Here is a 26790-nt window from a genome sequence, read left to right on the forward strand (position 1 = left end):
CGTGTGCTCGTGTGTGTGTGTGTGTGTGTGTGTGTGTGTGTGTGTATTTAGGTCATGCTTAGTCAGCTATCTCAGCCTTTGTTGCCATCATTTCCACAAGTGCAGTCATGACATCTGTTATGTGGCCCAGGTGTAGTAACCCTCAAGTTGGTCCTTACTGACTGGGGATCCATTTAGATGATCAGTGTCTTTTCTCTGAATCCCTCTCTGTCTCCTCATTCTTGTCCACTTTTGTCTTCTGCCCCACGTGTTCATGTTGGCATGCAGAGTTAACAAATTTAAAACTTTCTTCCCTTATCTAAGGCCTCTGGCATGGTGGGGTTAGAAGAGATTTGATTGGATGTTTTTGATTTCAATGGAAAGGAAGGGGAATAGATGCTTCCTTAAGAAGGCTTACAGTATTCGATGTGCTCAACAGCTTTCAGTCAACAAACCAGACCTGGTATAAGAAAGCGTGAGACTACTCTGGAACCCCAGGTTGTGGAAGAAGACCCTTTGTCCAAGCTATAAGCCAGCTTTTCCAGCTTGAGATTTTTTGCCATGAGCCTGGATAACTGATGTCCTCTCTTCTGGCTGACACCGCTATTGGCTTTTCTTCCTGATGCTGACCTCTGCTTATGGAGGGCACATCCATTTCTCATAGCGAATATTTTTAAGTGCAGGTGCCCAGGCCCAGTTGCCAGCTTCTGATACAGCACCAGAGATTTGATGAGTCAGCACAAGAGCTTATGAGAATCATTTTATTCATCCAGTAAGGATATGCTGCACATCTTTTATGCACCAATCCTGACTCTAGGAACTGGGAATCAATCACTGCAATAAATAAATAAATAAATAAATAAATAAATACTAAGTAAATAAATAAATAAAAACAATCTGTGGTCCTATAAGGTTTGCACTGATTGGAGTAAGATGACAATAACTAGAATCACTGAATAAATTATTTAGCATGTAAAAGTAGTAAGGGTCATTGACAAAAATAGAAACGCTCGTGGGTAGGACACATGCCTTCTCCATAATTTCTTCATTTTCTTAAATCGTCTATCTTAAATCGTTCTTCCTTTTTTCGGACTGCATTGCCCAACCTTTACCCCAGTTGCTTCCTTTGCTAGGCAGTTTAAGTGGGTGTTTTCTGACAGGAAACAGGATCCTGATTCCAATTGTATTAGTTCAAAGAGGAGGTCACAAGACTGTCATCTGGACTCCACAGCCTGGCTCCTGCAAGAACCTTCCAATTTATCCATTATCCATCAGCAGAGAGGAAACACTATTTGGTCTGTTTGATATATGGGGTGGTAGGTTGTTGGGAAATTACAATAGTATTTATGCAGTGTGACTGTGGAAAGGGAGTCCTTTCCTGAAGTCTGCCTGTGGTCTGAGAGACTAAGGTTGGGAACCAGGGTGCTGTCATTGACATTCTAGGTGGGATGGGCTGAAGCACAGAACCTTCATCCTCTGCTATCCTCTGCTTAGAAGTCCTTGCATGGGATGTAGAAAAAGGTTTACATTTCCTTAACTATTTTCTTAGAAATAGATCACTTACTTAGCCTCAAAGATTTCAGTCAGCAAGAGTAACATGAGAGGGAATTCCAGGTCCCTAGAAAAGCATGTCAAGGAGTTCCTTGAAATAACACCAACTGCCAATCAACAGAATGGGATAAGGCTACCTAGTGAACTGGGCTGGTGGAAATATTCTTTTCTCTGAGTCAGGTACTGTACTGCTTGAGAGTCAAAACTGACTACAGCCTCCAAAGGGCATAAGCATTCTGCTTAGACATCTTTGCGGTGAAGACTTCTTTTCATCAGAGTGGCAGTGTGATGAGCAGCCATCTTGCATGTGTGCTTCTATTCTTTACAGCTGTAACCTCTCCTTTAACATAGGCGACTGGCTTACCAGCACCTAGTTCTCTGTTTACCGTCATCTGTCACTATCGTTCAGCTCAGGAACACATTGCTGTTGTTTAAATTTGAAGTAGTCAGTATGTAGATAACAATCCAGGTTTTATTCACGTGGTACTAAGAACTAATTGGATGGCACAATGGATGTTTCTAAGTGATCTTTGGCTATAGTTAATCTGAATCAGTTGTAATCAACCTACACTTATCCTAGTATCCAAAAGCAAGAAAATAAGAAAACCTGGAAGAGAACAAGATTTATATTTGTTTTTTCTGTGACCATAGATTATCTTGCTGCTCTATTTTTATGGAAGGATATGTGAGAAAGACAAAATCTAACTAGCTAAATGAAGAAAAAGACCCTGGAAGAAGGGAGACCATAAGTGCCAGAAAGAAACTGCCTTGTATGTCACACCTATCTATATCCATTAGTGTTTGGATTTGGTTTTAATTTAATGGAGAAAGAAGCTGAAATCCAGAGAGCTCTTTCCAGCTGCATCATTGCCAGTAAGGTTACATCAGTGTTTATAACCACATATTTCACAAATTATTGTGCTGTCCCCTTTTGAAAATCATTGTGATGTTTTTAGGTCACCTCAGAAGCCCCTCACCCCTCACCCCAACCCTTGTTTTGTTGACACTGATCATGGTGATGGATTTGTACAGATCCACCTGCCTTTCCATATCTGTTAGCCTTCTGGCTAAGAACAGTATCAGATATGGGCTATGGCAGGGATGGAGGACAGAGCTTTTGTTGGCGGACCTAAGATTGCCCTGACAGTGTACACAGGAAGTGGTTGCCAGGCAATTGCTAAAGGCTAGGGCGTGCAGGGCAGCTGTCTCTAGGAACATACCAGCTCTTGTGCTGTCATTGATGCTTGCCTGCTTCAATGTCTAATCCATAAGAGAAAATGTCAGGCTGTTGGGAACCTTCCAGGAGACTGATGCTAACTCAGTCCCCCTTACTCTAAGAGGCTTTCTGAAGGGCTACTTCCAGCAAAAGTACCACAGCTGTCAAATATTGCTTCTTGTATTATCAAAAAGAAGATATTACTCTCTGAAATAGACCAGGGTTTAATCTTCATTTAAGAATTCACTATGTGTGTGATTTTTACTAAGTACTGTCTAATATTCAGTCATACCATATATAGAATTATACTTACTATACAGAGTAAACCTGACTTACCCTCAATTATCATGCTCCAACATAGAGTTACTGACAGAGTATCAAAAAGTTATAGAGGAGTGCTAGTTGTCTGGATTGTCATGGAAACCTTGATACTAGGACAATATAACACATAAGTGGTTCTTGTAAATATTGTAATTAATTGATACATATAAAGAAATTAGCATAATTTCTACAACACTGTTTATGTATGTGGAATGTCTTAGTCTCAGGAAGTTGACTGTGAGTTGTTATTGTGCTTTTAACATTTGAGGCTCAGAGGGGAAAAATTACTTGTCTGAGGCAGAGAGTGCAGTTTGTTGTCACACAGAGATAAGCCAGTGTTGTCCTTTGCAGCAAGCAGGAAGAACTAAGGTCTACAAAGGTCTGCCACAGACCCTAGGTGTTTAGGCATTCACTATGGGGAAACAGGCAAGAGAAAACCAATAAAGGATATTAATGCCTTGAAAATCTCTTCTTTGCTTTGTAGAAGTTCAAACTGACTGAAGCATGGAGACTGGAGTGCTGAGTTTGACAGCAATTTGGATATAGTAGTTAATGTGTCAGGCTTAGAGACAGGTGCGGTCTTTTGACTCTTCTAGTTAATCTTTCTTATATTTTTAGGCTCAAGACATTTTGCATTGAACATCTTCCGAAGGGATTACTACAAAGGCGTTCTCCTTTCTAAACGTTAGCTGTCTGATCTTTAATTTGTATACCTGCCAGACATTGAATTCCTTTAAGACATAGATCTTATTATAGTTTCCCTGTTTCCCTGTCTGATGTCATAATCAACTCAGCACTAATCTAAATGAGAGATACCTCTGAATAGACAGTGTGACGCCACATTCTGATCAGCCACATCTTCTAGAGGATCTATTTCCATTCCTACCAAAGCCAATACCTTCATACTCCAGAGTCCCATCTTTCTCTTTCACTGCCTTCACCATACTTGATATCACTGTGGTTCTAGACACATTGTGCCAAGTATTGTCATTACTAGGACCTTTACCCTGTGTAGTTGGCTGCAATCCTCCTCCTATAGGTATCTACATGGTTGATCTCGTCCTTGTCTTTGGATTTAGTTCAACTATTACGTCATCCATAAGTATAAAATCAGGCAGGCCTTTTGTGTACACACATCAACACACAGTCAGACTCCGTCCTTGAGTTGATTCTCCTCTGCTCCACTGTGACACATTCTAATAGCCAATATTTATATTTCATTATTTGTTACTTCCACATTAGAAATGAAGTTCATGAACACAGAGATTTGTGTTTTAGTCAGTGGTGAATCTTCAGGACAGAGAGAAGAAGTGATTGTGAAATCCATATTAAATACATACATGTTTCTGGCCTAAGTAGACCCACAAGTTGAAATTGGATAATTTACTCCTCTAGCTATCTGGTTGAATGTTACTCCATTGTAAAGATTTCAAAATCCACACAAGATCTTCAGTGACTAAACAGGTGGACAGACTTGACTAGGAACTATTGCACACTTTGAATATGCATCGTTCTATTTATCAGCCTTTTACTTAAACTAGATGTTAGCTGCCACAATTTGGTCTTCTTTAGTGTGGGAGTTCTTCTTTTATATGTATATAAAAGAAAGTAATCTTTCATCAGTTATAAGCTAGAAGGGATTCCTGGAAATGGTAGAATCCAATAGGTCTGCTGCCATGTGATGGGCATGGGATTCTCCTGGGCCTTATGCAGAAATGGGCAGAAAATATAGGCAAAAGTGGCATGGCTTCCTGTCAGACTGAGCAATGAGAATGCTGATTTTGGTTTCACTTTCCACAGGTAATACAGAGAACTAACTATAACCTCTTTCCTATCCAGGCTTTATGAATGCTATAACGAGGCATTCTAGATGGCTGTGATAGAAATGTTCTTTTGCATTTACTCCAAATTCCACGTCTTGGAGGCAAAGGTGCTAGGAAGTTTCAGCTGAGCTAGAAGGTATAAAGTTAAGACCCCGGTGGCTTAGTCAACAACATCATTTTTTTGTGTTGCTCAGTGACACAGTTGCCATGTTCTTAACTGCCAACAGCTCTTCACCATATGTATACTTTATGTATACTTTCTGGCCACAATTGTTATGCTACATGAGGAAATTCAGATGGAATCACCACTCCTTCATCTTTTGGCCTCTTGAACCAACTATAGAACTAATGTGTGTTTTGAAATGATCATGGAAAGTATGACATTGGCACTGAGAAGGAATGTTTTATGGCTGACTCCACAGCCTTCCAGGATCTTCCATACAGCTCACCACAGGCCTGGTTATCTCGTCTTCCTGTGGCATACTGTCTGCAACTTCCAAAGCAGGCTGTGTATCCAGATGTGAAGAACTGTGCTTGAAGACATATGTTACCAGCTAATAATCCATCAGGGCAACTCAATTTGCTGAAATGGGGAGAGGGGAGTGCTATGCCTTAATGAAAACATGCTTTTAAAAACTACACCTAGCTGGGCAGTGGTGGCACATGCCTTTAATCCCAGCACTTGGGAGGCAGAGGCAGGTGGATTTCTGAGTTCAAGGCCAGCCTGGTCTACAGAGTGAGTTCCAGGACAGCCAGGACTACACAGAGAAACCCTGTCTTTAAAAAAAAAAAACAAACAAACTACACCTAAAATATGAGAATACTGCACCTTCAGTGAAATAATATTCTTCATAAGAAAAAATGTGTTTGAGCTTTATTGCCAGTGAGCTTGAAGATTTCTTTGTTTTCAAGGAACCTTAGAATAGTGGGATGCTATTTTACAAAACACAATAAAGATGTACTGCAGGATTTAAGATAATGTGTATGCCTTGTATTTGGAAGTTTATTTCAGAGTCTGAGTTTCAAGATGCGACCCTTAAAAAGATGGTTTTGTCAATGGAATAGTTTCCAAAGATATCGTTCTAAGTCAAATGAAAAAAAAAAACCTCCACATGAGCAACAGGGAAAAATTTGCTTAATGCTTCAAAAGTTTTGTTTTCTGTTTCTTGTTGGCTTTTAGTGTGCACCAGCATGTTCTTGATAAAGCCATGCTGTAATGGGACATTTTATTTTCAGGGAGTCGTTTGTGTGTCTCACTCAGTGAATGGGACTACATGTAGGAAATCCACACACAGAAAGACTGAATTGTAAATTTTAAAAGATTGTTTAATCCTTGGTGGATTCTTAGAATAATGACTCCATAGAGATTTTATGATGAGCAAACATATAGAAAGTTTTGGTAAACTTAATTCAAATAAGTTATCAATGATGCTTTGGCTCTAATGATGTGATTTCTTTTCCTCTCCTTCATCTTTTTTTTTTAACTGCAGGTTGGAACAGTTGGAACTCTTATTGTACAACATGCTCCGATTAAGTCTCTCACCCAGCCTGTCAATGGGATTTCGTCTGGTAGCTCTGGTGGCCCTCTTGTTTTCCCATGTTGACCATATAACTGCAGATACAGAGGCAGAAGCAGGAGGAAATGAAACCGCTGAATGTACTGGCTCATATTACTGTAAGAAAGGAGTGATTTTGCCCATTTGGGAACCCCAAGACCCATCTTTTGGGGATAAAATTGCTAGAGCAACTGTGTATTTTGTGGCCATGGTCTACATGTTCCTTGGAGTTTCAATTATTGCCGATCGGTTTATGTCCTCTATAGAAGTTATTACCTCTCAAGAAAAAGAAATAACCATAAAGAAACCGAATGGAGAGACCACCAAGACTACGGTGAGGATCTGGAATGAGACTGTGTCGAACCTGACCTTGATGGCCCTGGGATCTTCTGCTCCTGAGATTCTCCTGTCAGTCATTGAAGTGTGTGGCCATAACTTTACTGCAGGGGACCTTGGTCCCAGCACCATTGTGGGAAGTGCTGCCTTTAACATGTTCATTATCATTGCTCTTTGTGTTTATGTGGTCCCTGACGGAGAGACGAGGAAAATTAAGCATCTGCGTGTGTTCTTTGTGACAGCAGCCTGGAGCATCTTTGCCTATACCTGGCTTTATATAATTTTGTCTGTCAGCTCTCCTGGTGTTGTAGAGGTCTGGGAAGGATTGCTTACTTTCTTCTTCTTTCCCATCTGTGTTGTGTTCGCTTGGGTAGCAGACAGGCGGCTCCTCTTTTACAAGTATGTCTACAAGCGGTACAGGGCTGGCAAGCAGAGAGGGATGATCATTGAACATGAAGGTGACAGACCAGCTTCCAAAACTGAAATTGAAATGGATGGGAAAGTGGTCAACTCTCATGTTGAAAATTTTCTAGATGGTGCTCTGGTTTTGGAAGTTGGTGAGAGGGACCAAGATGATGAAGAGACGAGGCGTGATATGGCAAGGATTCTGAAGGAACTTAAGCAGAAGCATCCGGAGAAAGAAATCGAACAATTAATAGAATTAGCCAACTATCAAGTCCTAAGTCAACAGCAAAAAAGCCGAGCCTTTTACCGGATTCAAGCTACTCGCCTGATGATTGGAGCTGGCAACATTTTGAAGAGGCATGCAGCTGATCAAGCAAGGAAGGCTGTCAGCATGCATGAAGTCAACATCGGCATAGCTGAAAACGACCCAGTCAATAAGGTCTTCTTTGAGCAAGGGACATACCAGTGTCTAGAGAACTGTGGTACTGTGGCTCTCAACGTTGTTCGCAGAGGGGGTGACTTGAGCAGCACTCTGTTGGTTGACTTCAGGACAGAAGATGGCACAGCCAATGCTGGGTCTGATTATGAATTCACGGAAGGGACTGTGATCTTCAAACCAGGGGAGACCCAGAAGGAAATCAGAGTTGGCATCATTGATGATGATATCTTTGAAGAAGATGAAAACTTCCATGTTCATCTTAGCAATGTCAGAGTCTCTACAGAAGTTTCAGAAGATGGCATACTAGAATCCAATCATACATCTACAATTGCTTGTCTTGGGTCACCCAGCACTGCCATCATAACCATTTTTGATGATGACCACGCAGGCATCTTTACGTTTGAGGAACCCGTGACTCACGTAAGCGAGAGCATTGGCATCATGGAGGTGAAGGTGTTGAGAACCTCTGGGGCCCGAGGAAATGTTATCGTTCCCTATAAGACCATTGAAGGCACAGCACGAGGTGGAGGGGAGGACTTTGAGGACACCTGTGGAGAGCTCGAATTCCAGAACGATGAAATAGTGTAAGTTACTTATGTGTATGTGTGAGTATGCATGTCCACATGCGTGTGCATCTGCATGTGTGTGTGTGTCTTTACACATGTGAGTATCGACTCTTAACAATTGTAATTCAAGAAACCATAGTTATTAAGTAACATAACAGGTCTCTCATTGGTGTTTCTTTTCAATATGCATAGTACATAAGATCTTAATATCATATTTTTACTTTTTCTCTTTTACATACTTTCCATTTATTGTAGAGCATGATAAAATAAAATTGTGAAACAATTTAGGATATTACTTAAGATGAGTTGAAAGTTTTATTCTGTTAGGAATCATGAGGAGTACATATATGTGAATATATACATCACACAAATACTAAAAACAAATGTTTAATAAACCACAAAACTTGCTAACTACACTGTTGTATACAAATTTGGAAAAGCCTGAAGATGAAACACCTCTGAGAATGTCCTGACTACCAGGGTTGACTGAATGTTTCTATGACTTTTATTTGATATTGTGTATTATGAGACTCTATGGTAATGTGTCTACTTGTAGGATAATGTTGAATTATCAGGTATGGCTAGTCCTGCTTCATCAGTTGTGTTCCAACATGGCTTTATTTAGTTCTAAATCTTGTTTTCTTTCATATGATGATGTGAACCTTTTTACCTTAGTGATATATAATAGAGACAGAAGAAAGATTTCTACCAAGAATTCTTGCAGATGAGATGTGGGACAGAGACAAAGAGGTGGCAAATGGCTGACTCTTTCCTCCTTCTGACTAATGCTTTGCCCTCTCATGATGCCTTGCTGTATCATGGAGTCCCCATGTACGAAATGATTGTTCTATCAAGAGCTGATATTGAGAGAGCAAGGTCTCCAGCCTCGCCCCCAGGGTAAGCTACAGAAGAGACAGGATCAAGAAGGAAGGAAGGGAGAAAGGGAGGGCAGGATTAAGGAAAAACAAAAGAGAGGACATGGTAGTATCTGTAGTGCATCAAAGAACCTTAAAATGAGTAAGAGTGTTGACTGAAGCATTGGTAACTTAGGTAATTAAGGAAAATATGTTCAGTAAGATGAATTGTAAACTTGGTTAAAGTCTGTGTTAGCAGCAGATAATAAGTTCAAATGGCAAGTATGTGTTTACCAAGAATGGCATTTGCAAAAAAGAAAGCAAAAATGGGGGTGGGGGAGCGGATGGGTAGAGGGACCAGGTTTCCTTGAAGGGACTTTCTGGGGTCCTTAGGTTTCTTTAATGTTATACAATAGAAATGAATGGTTGTTGAAGTTGATTTCATATAGAAACTACAGAAAGGAGAGATTATGCTCGTCACATTCATGTAGTATGTGGAGGTGGTCAGTGTTTTCATTAGTGTATGTTTTAGGATGTTAAGATCCTACCTACTGAACTGTATTTTATGGAAATAGAATACAATAGCAAATTGGTATTGTATACACTCTTAGAAAGATTTCTTCCAGGGACTTTCACTGACTATGATCTGCTCCAAGTTGGCACAGAGCTATGTTACTTCTTCACTTGCTCTTTCTCCCAGTACATTTTCAAGTGACTTCAGCTATAGACAGGATCCATAATCCATCTAAAATGCTAATGCCTTCCAAAGGTAAGCTTTAACTGTGCCAAAGCTGGTGAGAGTTTGACACAGGGTGTTTTCTCTTAGGGACAGAAGCTTCTTACTAGAGTTAAGTTTATTTTGCTGTTGCCCCGTTCTCTAAGGTTTTTTTTTTTTTTTTTTTTTTTTATCAAGCCATAGATAAGCAATCTTCTGTTTGGTGGCATAAGAAGAAAAGGAAGAATGTCTTAACATTTAGATGGTGATTTGATGGAATTGCATTCCACCAAGCTTCATTTAAAACATTCATTCTTTCAATGCAATTAAACTGATTTTATTTTTTGCTAAGGGAGGACTCTTGCCAAGCTCTGTTTTTACAAATTGATGTTTCCTTTGAAAATTTGTAAGAGTTGGTAGACCTGCTGACCCTTCATAGAACTGGTACTGTTGTTTGTCTTTGTGTAAGCACGTAAATGCATGCGTGGAGGACAGAGGGCAAGATGGGTGTCATCCCTCAGAAGCATTCTCTCTGATTTTCTGAGACTGTCTCTCACTCATCTGTATCTCACTGGCTACAGTAGTCTTAGACAAACTGGCTGAACAACAAGCATTTGCCAAAGATCCACCTGTCTTCACATCCCCAGTGCTCTGATCACAATGGCTCATCACTAAACTATGGTTTTCCCATTAATTTATTTATTCACTTTATAGCCCAATTGAATCCCCCCTCCTCTCAGTCTCCCCTAACATGGCCCTTTCCTCCACTCCTCCTTCACCTCTGAAAAGAGAGAGGTCCTCCCTGGCTAGTAACCCACCCTGGCACCTCAAGTCACTTCGGCACTAGGCACAGCATCCAATGAGGCCCAGACAAGGCCGACCACCAGTTGGGTGTGCAGTATCCACAAGCAGGTAACAGGGTCAGAGTAAGCCCCTGTTCTAATTTCTGGGGGACCCACATGAAGTCCCAGCTATACATCTCCCACATATGTGTGGGAGGTGGGGGGCTAGGTCCAGTCTTTGTATGCTTTTTGGTTGCTGGTTCAGTCTCTGGGAATCTTCAAGGTTAGTTAATTCTGATAGATAGCTATGTTTGTCACTGTTTGCCTGGATACACAGGTGCCCTGTGTAAGAGGGACATAAATGAATACAGTAGCAACCCCTGCCGAGTTGGGCAGGAATGTTTCGAGCTGTCCTCAGAGGATCAATAGGGACACACTGCAGGCCTGCCTTCCTCCGTCAACTTGGAGGCCTAAGGCTATGTGTGTATCCTCTGAGAGGCTCCACCCAGCAGATAACCAAAACAGATGCAGAGGACCCACAATCAAACATTAGACCTAGGTCAAGAAGTCCATAGAAAGATTGAGGATCCTGGAGGGAATAGGGACCACGCTATCTTTTTTTTTTTCTTCAGAGTTCTGAGAATTAGATTTGGATCCTCAAGCTGCATGGCTCTCCCTGAAGCCTCTGGGTTTCCTAGACCAACCATAAAATACCAGTGTAGGAAATTCTTACTGTACCATCTTCTCTACAATGAAATGAGAAATGTTAGAAATGGGAAAATATTTCATTTTTAAGTAGACTGAAATTACAGTTGTGCCTTTATTTTTGTCCTTCCCAGCATTTTAATCATACAGAGATTTTAGTTTGACGTTGTAGCAGTCCATTGCTACCAGGATTTACAGGTGCTGGGTAGGCCTGTTGGTTCTACAGATTTCACCAAGAACTTAAACAAAATATTTCTACAAAAAACATTATTAAATATATGTAGCTGGGCTGACTTCTCAGAAAGTGAGAAATACTAGAATGTTCTTGTCTTCTTTTGGTAATGGATATCATTTTCTTAGATGATGTTCTCCAAAGCTAGGTCCATGTGCCAAATCTAGAGAAAAGAGATTTTCTCATCATGAAGTTGAGTGTGTGCACCCAGCCTAGGTTGTTCAAAGTGAGTTTCTAGCTTACCTGAGTACGCAGCTAGTTTTGAAAGATGACTTTCTTTTAACCCTGCAGTACACAGATGGAGCTGTTAACACAAAAGTATCATTGAGTACTTTGAAAAATGGTTTTGCTTGTTTAATGCTATGTACAAAGACTGAATTTATTATTCTTTTCAAGGCACCCTAAAGAGATTCATAGCAAAGATTAAACTTAAAGTTTATCTACTTTCAAGGGACCATTAACCATGGTTGAAATAGGGTCCAATCTGATCACTGTTAGAGACAGAGGCAGTACAGTTTTATTGATTGTTTGATGTCTAGAACTAAGGAGATCTCAATCATCATCTGTTTCTTTTGAACACCAATTTTCTGTGGAGGATTTAAATGTAGATTTGGAGTGCCCTAGTAACGTTAATGATGTTTTAACTACATGGAACCCTGTCTGCAAACATGTAGACTAGATCTGAGAACATAATTCAGTCTAATACCATGTTGTTGTCCCAACATTTAGTAGCTTTCATAGAAGATACATCAGGTCTTTTGTGTATATGTGTTATTGTGTGGATGTGTGCAAGTGGGTACACATGCTCGTGGAAGCCAGATGTTAATGTTGGTCTCCCTGTGTCTTTCTGCACTGTTTTTTGAGACTGACTGTCTAACTAAATCCAGAGTTCTCACCAACTGGCCAGTGTGGCTGCAAAGTAAGCTCCAAGGTTCTAGCTGTCTACCTTCCTAGTGCTGGAATTTTAAATGTGGATTGCTATTCCCTTCCTTCCTACATGCCTGCTAGGGATCCAGCCTTAAGTCTTAATGCTTGTGTGGTAAACATTTTACCAACTGAGCCCTCTCCTCAACTCTAAGCACCAACATTTTTGTTTGTAGTTAGGATACTAAGAACTTCTAATCCTTTGTCTTGTTTCTAAGTGTTGATGATGTCATTTAAATATTTAATGTAATAATGTCTGGAACTATTCATTCATCTTCTTATATTAATGATTATTTTATATTGACTTTTTCTTAGATCAGAGGTATATACGGGTATAAGTACTGATAAGTAATAATTACTACACATAGTATCTAAGAAAACTATTATCAAGAAAATTTTTAAAATTATACTGTAAAACTTCATCTGAGAGATGTAATTGAGAGCACAGGCTTTTGTAGAAGCTCAGGCAATGGCAAAGTCAAAGCCCATGCCAAGGTCTCTCAGCTTTCAGCGGGGAATTCTGTCTAATGTTAACTGCTAATGAAAAAAATAAATTAAGGATTCACTGATGTGATTTACTGATGTGATTTGTGGTTGGTAGCTGATACCCACACATGAGCAACACCGCTGATGGTTACTCTCTAACGATGTCAGGTTAGTGGAAATAACTATAAAAAAATATAATTTGATTTTCCAAAATCTATTATTAACTGTTCTGGGAAATGTTAAGGTTAATTAATTAATGTAGACACAAATCAAATTTAATTACTTAGTTGTGGGTCAATAATAATACCATTTTGGAAGATAATTTAAGAGATTATGATTATTTGTTGTTAGATGTATAAAATGCTGAACAGAGAAAACAAAGCAGGTTGGAACGTTTGCATAACATAGCTTAGAAAATCATTTTACAGGCATTTCCTAGCCACAATACAGTACAGTAAATGACGAGTTAACACAGTTCAGTTTGAACAATAATTATACTTTCAGGTATGGTATATAACCTTATTAATTCTAAGAAGTAGTCAAAGCATTTTAACAAATTCAGCTCTCTGACAATCAGTCTTTGTATGCTTTTAAAATAAGAATTAAAAAATTAATAAACATTTAATATTATATAAATTGTATACTATTACTATTATTACTTCTACTGCTGCTACTATCATTATCACTGCAGGTCAGGAAAGGTAAACACTTGGCTTTTGTGTATTTATATTGCCAATATCCTTACCTTGCTGTGTGGGATTCCATGAGATAGATACACACGTATATGAGACATTGATTCAGTTCCTGGATTAAAAACAAGAAGTAATACAGTAAGACCACCAAATGTAATAAGCCAGCCTAAGCAAAATTACTCAGAAAATCTTATGTGATCAAAACAGAGCAACAAGGTATGTGACAGCAAATTGGAAATGACAAAAAAAAAATACTGCTGCGGATATTACACAAGAAGAACCACTACCACCCACTGCTTTGAATCTGGCATATTCTGAATTTACTTTATAGTAGAATAATTTTTTCTCCTGCTAGACTATTGAAGGAATGGGCTAAGTTAGATGGTAATGCATTTTTCCTAGGTCATTTGCTAATGTAAGAAGTCTGGTTGGATTAATTTGAGCACTTCAGAGACTTTCTACATGAGTGGATTATCCTCTCGGATTGAAATATTTATCCTTTGTGGAGTCAACCCCATATGTAAACCTAAATTATAACTATGTAAGATGCTGCTGTGAATATGTACATTTTATGATGTTACAACTACAATAAAAATAAGGCTTGATCAGAGGCAAAACATTCATAAATTGTAATTCTATATTGCTAAGAGGTTAAGTTGATGATGTGCATAGAATTTCTTTACCATGTAACCAGACTGCTGCACTTGCTGGTGTAATCTCATTTTCACAGGTCTAGTGAGAATCTGAGGTTATAATATAGTTATTTAAAGAAATTTTACCATAGCAAATGAGGACATTTCATAGCTTAGGCACATTGAAAGGCTTAAATTCTGAGTCATCTGAAGGGTTTAAATTCTGAGTCATCACCAAGGCCTTTTCATAGGAGACTTCTTATGCACTCCACAAAATTTCATAATTTTTATACATTTATCATTATAACATGCCAATACTTATGTGACATTGAAGATTAAGCCTCAAAAAGAGTAAAAATACTTTTAAATACTAAGAAATGATAGGTCCAGGATTCGAACCCTTTTGAACCAAATGTAGAAGTTAACATAAATTCCTCTGTATGGTCATCTATAGCTTCTAATTAAAATGTACATGATTTATAGGAAAACATCCTAAGCATTTTGTTTTGTTGTTTATGAGGTTGTCTTGGTATAGGACCAATGGTTTTTTGGTTCTGTTTTTGTTTGTTTGTTTGTTTGTTTTATAGTTAGGGTCAACTTGTAGCTCAAGATGGCTTTAATTGGTTATGTAGCCAAGGCTGGCTTCTAACTGACCTTCCTGACTCCATATACCAAGTGCTTGAATTTAGGTTACGCCACCACACCAGGATAGAACTGGATTTGGTTGACTGTAATCTGGTAGCCACTTGTGCAGTTCTTTGCCCATTTCTTTAACCACTCTTAACTCCTCTTCTCAGAATTACTAGTGGACCCCCACCAGTTTGCAAAACCTGAGTAGATTGTACAGAATTATAATGTGGGAGGAGTCTGTCATTGCTTTTCTTTCCTAAACACACTGGTAACCTAGAGGAGGACATTTATACATACTGCCCTTAATCCTTGTGGATGGAGCAACCTGGGACTTAAGGATTGTTGATGGTTTACTTTTCTGTCATTAGCTGAGGAAAACTGCCTTAGAAAACGTTGTAAAGTCACAGCAAGTGCAAACACTTTCCTTTAAAATATTCCCCTTCATGTCGTCTTCCATCGTGATTTCTGCAATATTATCATTAGGGATTTATGCTTTGAGGAAGGAAGACTGTGTGTCTGATACAAGGCGCCATGTTGCCTTCCAGAGGTGGAAGTGGCTCTGGACCTGGTGACATAAGAAAGAAAGGAAAGCCAGTGAGGCCAGCTGAAGGTGTGGTCAGCTGTTTAGAAGTACTGTGAGGTAAGCCCGCTGAGGGGCTCAGGGGAAGATGCTGATAGACTAGGCAGGACTTTTATCTGCTGATTTCCCACAGTGCCTTATGAGAGAAATAAAGAAGATCTGGAAAGGAAATGAGCCATGAACAACAAGCAGAGAATTATATAGGAGAGCTCCCTTGCTCTTTTTCCCCTACACACAGCCTACAAAATACTCATCTATTTGCCAGAGGTTGAGCCATCACCACGATCCTTTCCCAGATCTATACAGCAAAGGCAGAGTTAAAGAAGGGTGTCCTTTCATTTCTGGCCTTCCTGCTGAGCATTCAGGGCTCCGGATGACATTTTCTTTCCCTCAAAATGTCTCTGCTGGGTCAAATATGGTAGTGAGAATTGTACTCAGGGGATGATATGGAAAAGAGGGACAAAAAACAGGCTTAAGACAGAATTGCTGACCTCTGAAAGATGTCAGAAAAATTCAGGTATAGTTGCCAATTCAAATATCAGTGGAGTAGGTAAGAATTTTCCACATAGAATTGAATTTTCTGGCTTTCTTTTTTCCTTCCTTTCCCTTTTCTTCTCTCCCCTCCCTTCCTTTCCTTCCAATTTCTTACTCCTTCCTTCCTTCCTTTGTTCCTTCCTTCCTTTGTTCCTTCCTTCCTTCCTTCCTTCCTTCCTTCCTTCCTTCCTTCCTTCCTTCCTTCACATGTCTGACATTTTCTCCTAAACTCAAGAGTAACATTTGAAACTAAAATCAGTCTCCCTCTCTCTCTACATCTCCCTCTCCTTCTTCTTCCCCCCTCTCTCCACCTCTCTCTCTTCTCCCTCCCTTCCTCCCTCCCTCCCTCCCTCACACTCCCATGTGTATGTGTATGTGTGTGTGTGTGTGTGTGTGTGTGTGTGTGTGAATTCACCTGTGAGTATGTTTTTAGAGGCTAGATATTAATGTCAAATATCTTTCTCTCTCCATCTTATTTTTTATTTTTTACTGATCCCAGAGCCCATCATTTCCCTTCTGCTAGCTAGTGAGCTGCACCTGGGGACCCCTTTTCTCTGTACTCTTCAGTGCTGGAGTTATAGGTGTGAATCACTATGTCCAACATTTTAGGTGAGTCCTGGGGATCCACAGTCAGGTCTTTATCCTTGCACAGTGGGCACCTTACAAGCTGAGCTATTTACTCAGCTATTATTATTAACAACCATTATTATAACAACCATTATTTTAAAACTATTACAGGATAGAATATGGACCTGGGAGCATCCACAAATTTAGATTCCTTCCCAAAGTTTGGTTCTCTGTTTTACCCTAACTTTTGACTTGATGAGGTTTGGGATATGATGGTGGTCACGGTCGATGTGACAGTTTGGGATATGTTGATGGCAGTAGAAGTTGCAGACGGTGTTTGTGGCATTACTGCACATGTAGCGTTAGTGGAGGGAAGGACAGCAGTGGTGGGGGTGAAGGTGGTGGCAGTGTGGGCGTGGCAGTGGTAGATGCAGTGTGATAGCAGCTGTGGTTTTGCATATTTGATGATTGTAGGAATGGGTGCAGGGAGTGAGGTATGGTGGTTGTGGAGAGTTGTGGTAGTTATGACAGACAAGGTTAAAGTCATGGGGATGGTGACCATACTCTAATTGATGAGGGCAAGGCATCATGCCATTTTGGCTTAATTTTCACAAGTGTATTAACTAGATGCTCCCACCACGCTTATTGTATAAAAGAAGAAATTGAGATTTTCTTTAAGTCTCATAGCTAGGATGAAGTGGATCTAGAACTCACATGCAGAACTGCCTGACCCTAAGGCCTAAACTGTCTTTAGGGGCTTTTAGACCCCAGTATTTGAGGCTATGGTACCCTAACTGCAACACACATCTAAGCAACCCAGAAGCAAGAAGCAGAAGTGACCATTTGTCTTCTATGGAACTCTTAGAATACATACCAACCAGTCCACTGTACTACCACACTCCCAATCCCAGTCTCCACTAGCCTAGAAGACTTTGAAAAGCAAGAGGATACAAGACAAATAGTTGCTTCATTTGCCTGCCCTGACCGATTAGTGTCTAGTCTTTCCTTTGTCACAGTATCCATTCCACCTTGCTCCTAATTTTGACAAGGAAATTATTTTTTTTTTTATTACTTTCGCTGGACCCTGTAGCAGTTGACTTCCATATATGGCTAAATGCTGGATGTAGCTTTTCTCCATACTTAAAATAGTATTTCTTTCCTTTCTTTTTTAAAAATATGTTATCGTGGTATGTAAATTAATGATTGCAGAGAACTAACATAGGCAATATTTACGATCTTGAGTTGTTGCTGTTACTAAGAAGCAATACTAACCTGGAGGAAATAAACAGTAAAAATTATTGATGGAAACCTTTCCTGTGATAGGTGACTCTCACAATGGTTCCTCTATTGCAAACTATAATTCCAAATTCTACAGAAAAGGCAGTTTTAATGATTTTTAAGTGTATTTTTATTTTGTTTTATTTTTATTTGAGACACTGGCTTATGATACAGCCTAGACTGGCCTCAAATATATAATCTTTCTTCTTCAGCCTCTTGAGTGCTGGAACTGCAGTCATATGCTGCCACACCTGGCTTAGATGCCCTATATAGATGCCAAATTTCAAGTCACTCTGTTTTTAATTACATTCTCTAGAGGACAGGAACAAGGAAAACTACCTAAAATCTAATGATGAGCCAATGACATCTTCTGTATACTTTTATAAATTTGTATGTCTATAAATGTAGTTTTGGATGAGATATCTTTATTTTCGTTCATGTTTTAATTTCACAGGCAAATTACTGGTCCTTTTGTAGTAAGTCCATTGGCAGTACTCATAAGTGTAATTAATTATAGCCTTTAAAAGAAAGTTTCAGTGGTTCTCCCTCAACCAAAGGATACATATTTCTTATACACATACATTTTTGTTTAGAGAGAAAAAGAAGGTAAAATTATGTCATACTTATATGCAGTATAGTTCTTTGGGAGCAATGAAACAAACGAAGCCCTAACATGAGAAGGGCAGCTTACTGTTATACATCAGCCATTGCAATCATGATTTGACACAGTTTTTAAGTTGAACTATTCACTTTAATGCCTATAATCATGTTTCTGGTATTTATGTATCTGGAGTGAAGAGAAGAGGAATGGAAGGGAGATACAGGAGAGAAGGGGGGATGGGAAGAGAAGGGAGGATAGGGAGGATAAAAGAGAGACAGAAGTTAGGGAGACATCATCAGAGAAAGAAGAGGAATAGAGGTTGGGGGCAGGGCAGACAGACCAAGAGACAAAGGCAATGAGTATACAGCCCTGATTAGATTCCAGCTAGTATTAAAATGAAATGAAACCTGGAATCAGTCCAGATTCCTGTTCAAACAAACAGCAGACAGTATGAGAATAAGGAAACAAGATGCAACTCATTTTTGATTTACTAAAAATAAACAGAAATTATGTCTTTAAAACAATGTAAGTGGAAGAATCTGTTTGAAAAGCCCTAAGTACGTGGTGGAAGCCACTAGGGCTTGGACCCTATTTCTTCATCCCTTCTGTCAACATGTTCTATAAGTACCTGGTTTGTGTCAAAATGCTGCAGAGGTTACTAAGCCATAGAAGTCTCTTCCATAGAGAACTTTGTGTCTATAAGAAGAGGTAAACAATATCTAACACAAAGTCGTGTGAGCATGTCATTCCTGATACTTCAGCTGTGCCTTCCTTGGCATGTCTGTGTCTCTCCGTGCCTCTGGATAAGGCTCTTTGCCTTGGTGTTCAGGCTGAAAGCCAATGATGATGAGCTATCCACTTCTGGCAGCTGGACCCTTGATGTGACTGTTCTTCCTTGGAAGAGAACCATATACTACTGCTCTCTCGCTGTCCTCATCCCAGATGGCTTCTTCAGAGTTTGGCTGCCGTCTCTGGTAGAGACAAGAAGAGTAGAGATTGATCATATTCAAATCTGATCCATGTCTCACAGCATAATGAACCAAGAGGAACTTGACCTAGAGAAGTGTCTGCCCTCTAACATTGTTTCCTAAACCAGTGTGTTACCAGAGAGAGTGAGGTGGCTCCATCCGAGTCCTTTGGTATCATTTTACCAAGTAGAAATAAGTGAAGCCATATGGTAAGCCTTTGGTAAGTTGGAGCATGGTGGTTTTGGCATCTCAGACTCAGGTAGCTTAGTGTTTTAGGATACCTTATATAACAATGAAAGAAGTCAAGCAGACCACAAAGGAAAGCCAGAAGATCAGAGAGACAGAGGTTGCTTGAGCTGTTAAGTGTTTGTTGAAAGCAGACATCTGTGTGGGTGAGTTCTTGGATAGTATATGTAGGACAGAAGATGTGAATTTGATGTATTGATTAATATATTTATAATACACATATCTATAAATGTAAAGACCACTTAATTATGATATCAAGACTATACATTTATCCAGAAATATATAGAGCTGAGACATTATGGAAAAATAGTAAACTGAATAAAGTGAAGTATACTCTGTAGGTTTCAAAGAGAAAACTTTCTTAATAGTCACTGTAAAGTATAATTTCTTTACTCAGACTCTTTTATTTCATGAATAATCAGTGGCCCTTTCTTATATGTGAGGCCCTTAAAGTGAGTTTATATTTTTGTACCTACAGTTAAGCTTTCTCAGTCTAGTGAATTGTATAGGCCCATTCTGTTTACTGCATATACGCATATCTACAGACACACATAAGCATATACCATATATGGATGTATTTCTGTTGACTTATAAGTGGGCTTGTTTCTATTTTGCCATTTACAGAATGAGGATATGCATCCCTATTGCACATAAATGCATATAATCCAGTACCTGCTGCATAGTAAAGAACGTCAGTTGTAATTATTTTATTAACCTCTTTTGCAAACAGTTGTTTACGAAGGTCTAATCTCTAGGCACAGAGATTGTATTTAAAAAAGAATCATCCATGCACATTAAATGTTAAAGAGGCTAACGAGAATTAGGCAAAAGATATTGCTCTTTTGACTTTCTTTTTCTAAAAACACAACAATTTGAATTTAGTGGATCATATGTGTTTGTGCATATGTGTGTGCACATGTATGCATATACATGTATGTGTGTGTGTATTTGTGTGTTATAGAAATATTAAATCTCAATCTGGGGTTTCTACCCCACCTTTGACCATTTAGTTCCTGGATAAAACACACACACACAAACACAACCTTTATGTTTATAATAAGCCTTAGTCAGCAAAAGAGCTGAACAAATATCTCTCCTCTATGCTATCATGTCTATTTCCCAGCCAATAATCCCATTATATAATTTGCCATGCTTCATCGGAGTGCCCTTAACTCCAATTGGCCAACCCACATGGCCATTATTTTAAGATTCATACCCCATGGCATCTTCTCTTCTCTTTACCTTCTTTTATCCACCTTGTGGATCTCCTCTGACCCCAAGCCCAGGAACCCTAAACCCTGTCAATGTCTCTTCGGCCCACCTCTTGGCTGTTGGCATCTTTATTCAGCAATCCAGGATAACTTGGGGTCCAAAGTCACATAACATCACTTGAGTCTCTGGGAGCAACTGGTGTTTAGCATAGCAAAAGACCAAACCTCAGTGTGTGTGTGTGTGTGTGTGTGTGTGTGTGTACACGCCCACACTCGAGCACATATGTGCTCATGCACACACATTTGAGTGTACTTATATTCAGGGTAGAAGTGCTTGAGCATTTGTCTATTAGCCTAGCAAAAATGGTAACTACAGAGAATGATCAAAATTGTAACAAGATGCTCTCCAAAAGTATGCCCTTCAATGAGTGTGATCACCACGTTGATAAAGGAAGTGAGTGAGGCAAAATGGATATTGCAGAGCAGGGAGCTCAGACCAGTTGAAAGCCTGAATGTGGGAGAGGACACAGTTGAGCGATTTCTGGTAGCAACACTTGTCTGGTTACAAGGTCTCTAAACTCCATTTCTTTTTCACACCAACCCTTTGAGGAATTAGCAGATCTATTTCAGGGTAGGATAATGTTACAATGATTAATATCTAGTAGGACCTCAACAGGTGGCTCTTGAATAGAGAGCAGAGAGATGGAGGCAATAAAGGGTTTTACACAAAGGAATTAAATAGGTTCAAAGAATTAAATTGTCACCCAAAATGGCACAGGCAAGACTTGATGCTGCCAGCCAGCGGCTTTAGTAACTGTCATACATCTGGAGCATGTCCCCAGATGCTAACATCTATCTCAGCTTGTCGTTATCCCCTGCTCGTTCTAATTCTTACAAATTTCTATGTTTTAATCCATCAGTATGTTCAGGAAAAACAAAACAACAAAATAATAACTTCTGACCAGAAGGAGACTTTCTTTTCCTTCTGCCCCAAACTTAGTGGAAGAAAAAGAAAAATAATCACAGCACAAAATGATAGATCATAATTATCATGAGTAGTGTGAGAATTCAATAACTCTACACCCAAATAATGCTAATTTACTCTCTTTTCCCATTCTTCTCTCTGTACATGCATATGTGTGGGAAAGCCAGAGGGTGATACCTGACTGGGTGACACAGCACCCGTGCTTAGCTTTTCCAAGGGTGATAGGGAATCAAACCTTTTACTTTGGACTTTGTACATTTTACTGATTTTTCCCCCCAAACTCCATTTCCATTTCTATTTCTTCTCCCATTTGATTTCTCTTTATAGTAGTCTTAGGACTTTTTTAAAAAAGATAAATGAAATTCTCTTGGCATTTTTGAAAGTATGTCAAAATATGATTCAATCTGTCTGAAGACAGTCATCTTTTTTTTTTTCCACATTTCTCGGCCTCTGGGATTTCAACAACCTGATACACAGTTCCTCCTGTGAACAAGTTCCTAGGTAATGCTGATCCTGCCAAAACTTTTATGTGTGTCAGAGAGATCAAATATATCTTTGTATTAAGTGAAGTTAAATCTTCATGCAGAAAGCTCTAGTATGTTAAATCTAAGTTGGTGTGATAGCTGCTTCTTGAATATAATGCCATGGTAACTTCAATGAACATATTTTCTGGAATTTAAATCAAAATTCAAAATCAACACCCATATCTAATTTGTGTCAGGAAGAGAAATCATCTCACTTTATAGATTGAGCCTTCTTTGATTTTATGTTTCAAGCAGTACATTCCCAGAAACCTTTTATGTGGTTTAAAATACTACTCTACTTTAAATATACATGTGACAGCACATGCCCATAACCCCAGCACTCAGGGAGTAGGAATCTCCTGAGACTTGAGGACATCTGGTCTACATAGGAAGTATCAGGACAGCCTGGGCTCCAGAGTCAGACCTTGTCTTGAAACACTGCTTTCCCACCCTTTAATTCCTCTGCAATCTGATCCTAGTTCTGCTGGAGGAACCAATACAACTTTGTTCTGGTCTGAATTCCCAGTGATTGTAGGCTAACTTTCCTACTATACTCATTCGTGTTTGCTCTGGAAATCTACCGTGTAGAAGACAGCACAACTCACACAAGAAGGCTCCCCCTCAGATAAGTACTAGGAGATATACAGAGTCAATAAAGTAAGACATTTTAAAGTTTTGGTTTATTGACACCACACTAACTATGCCTTTTAAGGGAAAAGTTAATAAGGTCTCTCTCTCTCTCTCTCTCTCTCTCTCTCTCTCTCTCTCTCTCTCTCAAGTTGGAGCTTTTCCTTCATGAGAAAATTCAGTATGAGGAAATTTGACCTGTAATTTTTAATATTTAAATTATTCTTTGTCTTAAAATTCTTTACAGGTTTAATTTATGAAAGTAAATCATCAAAGAAATTAAAGCAAAACAAGATATATTTAAATCTCCCTTTCTTAGTTAATTTAACTGAGTATGTAATTGAAAAGTTATCTGTGACCCTTGCATGATATGTTAAGTACATTTTTCCAAAATCCTTCTAAATATTCCATATGAATTGCCTTTCCTGCTAGTGTCTTTAATGTACCTATTTATTTCTAAATTGGATCACTTTGAAAAATACAAGGGGACTCTATCAATAATTATGTGGTTACAGTGATAAGGCGGTGTGCATGGTCACTCTATTGCTGGCTGCTTTAGAAAGGTAACAAGTACCTTTCATTTGGAGACATCTATAGTATGGGACCAACAGATGTCAGAAATTGAGGACATCTATTTGATACTTCTCTCTGTCAGTTTTCTCCACCACACCCTATTTTTATCAAGTGAATCTATTAAGGAGTATCTTACTAGAGCTTGGTGGTAAACCTGTCTGCTGGGATGAAGCTGGGAATATGGCAGTTTAATTAGATGACAAGTAATGCAATAGTGATCTTTATGCCCGAACCTCAGCTCCAGTCTTCGCTAGTCAAACCATGTTGGCAGATTTTTTTTCCTTATTTCCCCCACATGGTTAAAAAAAAAATGATTCTTTCCCTTTTATGTATTCAGAGAAATGGTAGAGAGATTGTGAGTGTGGGGTTGCCCCTGTAGCAATGGCAATTCTGCTTTTGCTCTTTGAAGGCGGCAAGTCCTGAAGTTCCTTATAGTCCTAAAAGACTCACTACTTTATCTTAGACCCTTGGTCTTGCCTTATCTCATTTCACTCCTATTCCTGGTTGTGCAAGCCCTAAGAAATGAATGGTAAGCCAGTGGTTCTCAACATTCCTTATGCTGGGACCTTTTACTACAGTTCTCATGTGGTGGTAACCCCCACCAATAAAATTATTTGAATTGCTACTTCATAACTATATTTGTATTATATGTGTATATTTGTATTGCTACTTTTATGAATTATAATGTAAATATTTTTGGAGATAGAAGTTTGTTGATATGGTTTCGACCCACAGGTTGAGAACCACTGATCTAAAGCCTTTCTCATGTGTTTAATAGATATTCCTTCTGTACTGGCTTTAGATATGTTTAGTACAAGTATTTTAATTATACAGTCAATGCTTTGGATGTCTAGGGGGCATACATCTGAGTGTATCCTCCAAGTATTGCCATCTTCAGAATGCCCCCTAATTACTCACTATTAACTGATTAAGAACAGTCATCTCTGTAGTCTCTATTTAATGTTGTTTCTCAGGATAAAGAAAACCTCCTTTATCTTTAGACATAAGCCAGACCAATTTAAATCAAGTTAGTTCTCTATGCTTCATAGTACATATATGAACTCATTATCAAAACAGCAAATTATGATTATCTATTGATTTGAAAAGATAGGAGAAATACTGTAGAATTCTCCCAAAAGGAATAGGCTTTCAAGAAATTAAAATATAATAATTACTTTTAAGTATAAACTTTTGAATGGAACGAAGATAATTTAGGAATTGAATCTTTTAATTACTTCAGTGACTCTTAGTCATATGTCAGTTAAGACACAAACAGTGTAGAATTTAGCACAAGGAAGAAGCAATCTAATCAAGAAAGCACATAATTGGAATCACTAAACCTAGGGCTATCCTTTAATAAAGCACCTGTAAGTTTCAACTGACCACAGTGTTAACGCTACTGGGCAGAACAGATAAGGGGGACTGTGTGAGAATCCCAAAGTGTTGGGGAGGTGTCAGACATGCTGTGCCATCACACCTGTTTTTAGGCCTCCTGAGGAAACTGACATATGGGTGCAGGTGATTTTTACTTCCCAATGTCTAGATATCTCTGTCTAGAACATCGATGGCTCCCAGAGTTTTGGCCTCAGAATTGTTAGAAAGCAGGTTATTGTTTTTCCAATAAAACCAATACCTATGAGGCAGCAAGGATATAATGTACCTCATCAGAAGTTCTGTAATCACTGGCCTTTGCTTTATAAGATACATGAGGAACATGAGCAATATTTTACATCTAAGAAATTATATAACTTCTTGCCTGTTTCTAAATTGTTTATACCATTAAGGTATCATTTATATCTTAATTTATCTCTGTCGCATACTTTCATGAATTTTCTTCTTAATTGATGTGAAATATGATGCTCAGGAAATGAATTTTCTTAGCAGTTACTGGGTGGTAAACCTCCATTATTCCATTTAATACCTAGTGAAACTTATCATACCTGCAAATGGCAGGTTTACAAGTCAAGACTCAATATAGTTTCCATGTATACCCTTGATATGTTTATCTATTTATACGGGGGTTGAAAAATATAAATCTTTGCCTCCTGAACAAAAAGAGATTTGAATGACATTTCTTGACATATATTATCACGTTGAGTTTCTGCTTAAAGGGCCTTGGCTTGTATCCTGCTATACAATGATGTTATTCTGTACAATAGGGCCTCAAACAAGCTACCAAATGTTTTCACTATGATTCAGATAAGGCTCACATGAGAGGAAATAAACAAACATAGAATATAAAAATAGACCAGGGCTAGTGATTTCTGATACTCCTTAACTTTCCTTTAACAAGAAAGAAGAACTGAAGGATAGAAAAATGACTTGGTGGATAAAGATAGCTGCTACAAAGACTGATGATCTTAGTTACATCCCAGGAAACCATACAATGGAAGGAGAGAAGTGATGTTCTCTAGGCTTTAGACATATGAAACACACACACACACACACACACACACACACACACACTTCATTTAAAAAGAGGTTGGTGTTGTGTACCTATAAATCCCAGCCAGCATTCAGAGTTAAAGAAGAAGGAGGAAGAGGGAATGGGAGGGAAGAGGAGGAGAGGAGAGGACAGGAGAGGACAGAAGAAGAGAGAAGAGAGGAATCCTTAACAAACAACCGAAACAGGGTCTTCCCATAGAGCTTTATTAACAAAAGTGTTTCTCAGAAGTGAGCATCCAGAGTTCTGTCCATTACTCCTGGTGGATGGATCTTGCTGTCATAATTCTCTGAACCTTTGTCATGACTGACACTTTGCAATTCTCACAGATCTGGTTTTGTCTATAAGCTATCAGTCAGTGAATTCATCAAGAAATCCGGTGAAATCAATAAATGTGCCTGTGCTGTGTTTGATCAATGTAAACAGTAACTAAGAAGCATATGCTGGCAAGGAAGCTGTCTAAAGCACCTTGCACTTAAGTAACACACCTTTCCTGTCATCTAGAATCTGATTCCCTGAGAATGCGTGCCCCTCCAAGATAGTATTAAGTTGATGCCTAAGACTATTATAATCATCCTTAATAGTAATTATTGTTAAATTAGCCTTTAATCAAATCTCTGATATACTTTTTAGAGTTGTAAATGGATATCTTCAAAGTAGACATAATAGTCTTCTATATAAACAGCTTTTGTATTCTCAGGATTAAAATTCAATGCATTGGTGAAAAGAGTATATACAGCCAGTTTGTTAACACACCATCAGAATCACAAGCTGCCCATCAACAAGATTATAAACTTTTATAGACTGAG

At 38.8% G+C, this 26790-nt stretch overlaps 1 protein-coding gene across 5 annotated transcripts in view; it reads left to right on the forward strand.

The window, feature by feature from the left end:
* The window catches only part of Slc8a1 (solute carrier family 8 member A1), a 277158-nt gene that overhangs the window by 12749 nt on the left and 237619 nt on the right, over nucleotides 1-26790 (forward strand). For all 5 annotated transcript variants that reach the window (XM_028765077.1, XM_028765079.1, XM_028765080.1 and 2 more), the window contains exon 2: nucleotides 6381-8210. In XM_028765077.1, coding sequence (XP_028620910.1) covers nucleotides 6412-8210 — 1799 coding nt within the window. In that variant the 5' untranslated portion in view covers nucleotides 6381-6411. The remainder of the gene's footprint in view (nucleotides 1-6380; nucleotides 8211-26790) is intronic.

The sequence above is a fragment of the Grammomys surdaster genome, unplaced genomic scaffold (genome assembly GCF_004785775.1).
Source record: "Grammomys surdaster isolate TR1022 unplaced genomic scaffold, NIH_TR_1.0 149, whole genome shotgun sequence".
Taxonomy (NCBI): Eukaryota; Metazoa; Chordata; class Mammalia; order Rodentia; family Muridae; genus Grammomys; species Grammomys surdaster.